This window comes from Sceloporus undulatus, unplaced genomic scaffold (assembly GCF_019175285.1).
Source record: "Sceloporus undulatus isolate JIND9_A2432 ecotype Alabama unplaced genomic scaffold, SceUnd_v1.1 scaffold_1533, whole genome shotgun sequence".
Classification (NCBI taxonomy): Eukaryota; Metazoa; Chordata; class Lepidosauria; order Squamata; family Phrynosomatidae; genus Sceloporus; species Sceloporus undulatus.
The window spans coordinates 1-5,379 of NW_024804453.1; the positions used below are offsets into that span (position 1 = coordinate 1).

Sequence of the window (5,379 nt, forward strand, 5' to 3'; positions counted from 1 at the left end):
GTAAAACCACCCCCACCCCAGGGTTGCAGGAGGTATTTTTGAATCTTTAAAAATTTCCCCCCCCCCCCCAAATACCCCAAAGGTTTTACAGTTTCATAAGATACAAAGAAAAGGTTAGAGTCCTCCAAGGCCTTGCAGAGGGCCAAAGCATGCCTAGCCCCGGCAGTTGCCCATGCCATTCAAGTGTGAGGCAGAAGCGAGGCAGAGGGGCTGGGGAACAGCATACCTTCATGGAAGCACGGCAGTTTTCAGGGACTCGGTCCTCATATTTTCCCGTGATCAGTCCACACGCTAAAGGAGACCAGGTTATGGCTCCGACCCCTAACAGGACAAGCCAAAAAGACAGGTTGCGACCTACAGTTTTCCCAGACTAAGGGTCCATTCACACCACATCATTATAGCACTATGATTCCACTTCAATGGCCCAGGCTGCATAGCACAGAATCCTGGGACTTGGGAGTTTAGGGAAGGGCATTTAGAATTCTCAGCCAGAGATTCTGGCCAAACTATACATCTCAGAAGTCCAGTGCCATAATTATGTAGTGTGAAAGGGTCCTTAGTTTGTGTCCTTCCCCCCCCCCCCTAAACAGAGCTTACAAATGTTATTTTGGGTGGCTACGGCTGCAGGAATCTACCAGCCCCATGGCAATGCTGTCTGGGGATTCTGGGAGTTGTAGTAACTTTTTCTCAGTTTTGCCCCTGCCCACACATATATCTCCTATTTCCTATGTGATACATAGATTGCTCCACATAGAATCATAGAGTTGGAAGAGACCCTATGGGGCTATCCAGTCCAACTGCCTGTCATGCAGCAATACATAGTCAAAGTACTCCCTGTGACAGATGGCCATCCAGCCTTTGTCGAACAGCTCTTACTGTCAGGAAGTTCTTCTTAATATTTAGATAGAATCTCTTTTCCTGTAGTTTGAATCCATTGCTCTGTGTCTTAATCTCTGGAGCAGCAGAAAACAAGCTTGCTCCATCCTCAGTGTGAAATCCCCTCATTTCCACAGGTTGGCATCCCTATCTCCATTTCTTGCTCTCCCACATCACCCTGGAGCAACTTTTTCGTATCCTTCCTCTTACCAATTTTGTGGTAGAGCTCCGGGAGTTGTGTCTCCACCTTTTCCCTCTGGAACATGTGATATTCTGCTTGTTCACATACAGGGGGGATGAGGTTGAATTGCCTTGCCACTGAATACGCTTCCTAGTTCAGAGGAAGGAAGCAGAAGAAAATCAGAATGGGCCAGTCATGGCCAAGTCAATGCACATCAGTGCCAACGTCAATGCACAATACACATGGGCTCGGGCTTGCAAACACCTCTGCAGAGGCAGAATTTACCATGATCTCCATTGCGCTCCACCGAGAGGTACCCCAGTACATAGCCATCCCCTGGTTGATCACATAAGTCATGGCTCGTACAATCTCTGTAGGTGAGAAAGGAATGGTAAGAGTGGGAACTTGCTGGGATGCCATTTCTCTTGTCACACTCTATGCCTTCCCCCAATGATAACTTATGTTTTCTCTCCAAAGTCTATTGAATCACACGTTTTTATTTCCTCCTTAATAAAAAGGACAGCCAGCTGTCAAAAATTTCCGTAAAAGCATGTCCTAACATGTTAAATTTAAAGTAGTCTTGCTTTCCCTCTCTGCCTTCCAGATTGCAAAACATGTTCAATGGCGAGTTCCAATCCCATTAGAAAGGCCCCTGAATTTCTTATATTTGTGATAGAAACATGCACAGGGGGTGCCAACTTTCCCCCCTGCTTTTGCCTGTTTAATTGTATCTACAGTACAGAGTGGCCTCCTTGTGGCAAGAACAGCTTTGTTTGTAGATTTCAAATGCAGCCAGGCTGGTATGCTCCAATCAGTTGGCAACACTAAGTGGCAAAGAGTTTTACAGAGCAGGAAACCAAAGCATGCCAACCCACAGCACACTCATTCACTCTCTTTACAACTCTGACCGCCATCACCCACCGTCCCATCTCTATAGGTCTAAAGTAGGATCTCTGTAGGGTAAGAGTATGGGATAGTCATAAAGGGATTGCTTTTTTAAGGGGAGGTAATTTAAGGGGCAAAAGGCACAAGCCTGAGAGTAAGCCCCACTTAATTCCATGGACCTTACTCTCAAGTAGGCATGAATAGGATTGTGCTGTTAGTAATGTGAGAGGAAGGCATTACCTCATGAGGCAAAAAGGTGCACAAGGATTTGTGGCACAAGTCGGGCCACTGTTATGGGAGGGATATTATGAGATGCCAAGAGGAGCATGGGTCTCAGGAGGGAACAGCGGCTCTGCATATCTCTCAAGAGTCTACTTTGGCCGCACCTAGACTGATTTTAAAAGACCAGAAAGTCCCAGATTTCGTTCCTGTTTCCCCCCAATTTTATTTCTGAGACCCCTACCCTTTTTGTGTATCGATTATCAGAGACTTCCTATTCCATCTCCAAAGGTTCAGAATATTTTAACTCAGTATAAAATCAGAAAGAACAGGAACAAAACATGGGACTTTTCAATCAGTTTTGATGCACCCTTAAAATAATTTATTTATTTATATGGTATCTCCATTGATCTCATAAATAGGCTCCTGCTTTTTCATTATAAGTGGTGATATCTTGAAGCCACCACAAAGTAGAGTCTTAGCCATTTTGGTAAACCTTTGAAACTGACTTTAAAATGCGCTTACAAAAGTCATTTTGGACTATAATGCCCAGAATCCTCCCAGCCACTTGTGGCAAGGGGGATTCTGGGAGCTATTGTCCAAAAAGGCAATGTCCCCAGCTTTTCTTTCTCCATTCAGCATCAAAGTTAGAAAGTCAGGAAACTGCTCCCGAAGATTTTGCCAGACTGTTTTCTATAGGGATGGCAGGAGCTGTAGTCCAGAACATCTGACAAAAGCCCCCAGTTTATTTTCATTGGCAGCCTCTCTCAGGCTGGGAGTTTTGCCATCACTTGTAGACGCTGCAAGGGAATTGGTCCTGTAACCTTCTGCATACAGGGCACTGAGCTATGACTATCTGGGGAAAAGAAAGTTGAAGCCTCCCCACCCTTCAGACCCCACAACCAACAGCATCCTCTCTGGGATAGACATGGCTGTTCTGAGCAAAAGCACCCTTGATCTTAAGATGAACTGAGTTGCCACCTTTCTTACTGGGAGGGCCCCTGTACCCATGAAGAGCAGCAGAGCAGGTCAAAATCCAACACAGCAAACTCCACTGAATCTCCATGCTGAGAAAATCTAAACATAAGAGCAGCACGGCAGGCAGAAGTCCAACAGAACAAACCTCCTGCTTGCTGCATCTTCATGCTGGGAAAATTTACCCATAACAGCAGCATGGCAGGGAGAAATCAACAAGGGAAGCAGAAACTGGGGAACATCCCCAGAAGAAACTGGAGACATATATCAAGATGCTCAAAAAATTGTTGTTTTATTATTAAAGAAAAGCCAAGCATCTGTTTTTATTTATACAGTCAGCCCTCCATTTTCGCGGGAGATTTGTTCCGGACATCCCAGCAAAAATGGAGACTCCCTGATATTCAAGCCCCATAAGCTTGAATGGGACGTGTGCCCGCTAGTGTGGGGGGGGGGCATGTGGTGCGGGGGCACACCCCATTGAAATAATGGAAGTCATCCCTCTGTGAATATTCAAGACCACGGAAAAGAGGGTGAAAAGATGGTTTCAGAGTTCCTGGTCCAGAAATATCTGAACTTTGATTTTAAATAACTGCTGAAGAACGCCTTAAATGGATATGTTATTGTTGTTGTTGTGTGTATACCTTCAAGTAGTTTTAAATTTATGGCAGCCCTAAGGCAAACTTATCACGGGTTTTCCTGGCTATATTTATTTAGAGGGGATTTGTCTTTGCCTTCCTCTGAGACTAAGGCCACCCAGTGGGTTTCTGTGGCTGAGCGGGGATTCGAACCCTTGTCTCCAGAGTCATAGCCCAACATTCAAACCACGACAGCGCATAGGCTTTTTTGGGTGCATATAAGGAAAAATGTCACATCTTCTGAGCATCTTGAGAAAAAGCAGCATGGCAGGCAGAAATCCAACAGACCACACTCCCCTTCACTACCTCTTCAGAATTGGGGAAAATCTCTTTGATAAAGACCCCCCCCCAACAGAGCAAAACATGCTCTTGGTTGCAACCCAAAGGGAATTTGACATCTCCTCCCAAAGTAGCTTCCTTTCATCACAGCAGTAAAAACAATTGTGATGTATGTATTTGGTATTTTTGTCTCTTTGTTGTAAGGCCTTGAGAGGTATGGGGCTCAGGAAGGTCTGGGGAGGGGGGCAGCAAATAGGATGGACAGATTTTTTGGAAGTTGGTGGTGGTGGGAATCAGTCTGCAGTACCTTCCAGCAAGAGCAATCGGAAATTCGGGTCGCATTCTGCAGGAGGGGAAGGAGAGAACCAATGAGCCAAGGTTGGAATTGGGAGGAGGGTTTGGCAGCAAGAGAGAAACACGTCAGATTTGGGGGTATTCTGCTGTGGACCCCGTTATCTGGCCCTTGGGCCATTCTCTTTCTCTCCACTCCATTTCCCTCCCCATCCCCACTGCTTGAAAAATAAGATTAACAACGTCCTTTCCCCCCATAGATTATCCTCCCTGCAAGGCCAAACGCTATAGAAAAGTACGGATGGCACATGTATGGGAGACTGAAAGAGAGGGAACCCCTGAATTGTGGGAATCGGGGTGTTGGAAGGCCTTTTCTCAAGAAGGATATGGGGGGGGGGGAAGCTATAGCTCATGGGATACATTGCACAGCACACTAGGATGGCGGGTCTGGGTCTCCTCCAAGGAAGGAGGCTGTGGCTTTGTCTGAACCCTTTTAAAGCTGTCAGGGGGTAGTTGTATGTTTTGGGAAACAGGGAGGGGGCTTTCCACTCACCTTCCATGGGGCTGTTGGCGTCCATTCTGTTTGCAAACACAATGTCGACATAATCCAGCTGAAGCCGCTGCAGTGAACCTTTTAGCCCTAAAAAAGGTGGCAAAAGGGGTTGCGGAGGGGCACACATTTGGGATAAGGAGTTTCACAAATGCCCCAAAATCCTTAGGGATACCAGTTCCCCCCACCCACCCACAGACACATTTAGGGCTGCTGGCTCCAAAACTTCCTGATAATCTTCTTTCCCAATTCAACACTTGCCACACTGTTCCCATAAAATCTCATCTCTTCTAAGTTTATCGCATGGGGCCTAAACCGGTCCCCAGCGCGTTCTAACGGGGGCGAGCGGGGGCGCGCACGGAACGCGATGGGCACCGGATGGGGCCCAAAATGCAACTTTATCGCATGGGGGGATGCCGCTGCAGCCGCCGCGCATTCCCATTGCGTCCCAATTCTGTTCCAGAGGGTGCCATTTCTGGGAACTGTTT

At 46.8% G+C, this 5,379-nt stretch overlaps 1 protein-coding gene across 1 annotated transcript; it reads right to left on the reverse strand.

Annotated features, from left to right (window-relative positions):
* Positions 1–226: 226 nt before the first annotated feature.
* Positions 227–4,981, reverse strand: LOC121917904 (voltage-gated potassium channel subunit beta-3-like; the record flags this gene model as incomplete). Its single annotated transcript, XM_042444020.1, has 4 exons — positions 227–321; positions 1,087–1,207; positions 1,343–1,428; positions 4,895–4,981. Coding segments are annotated over 4 exons (389 nt in total), but the record flags the coding sequence as incomplete, so codon positions are not given.
* Between the last annotated feature and the right edge of the window lie 398 nt (positions 4,982–5,379).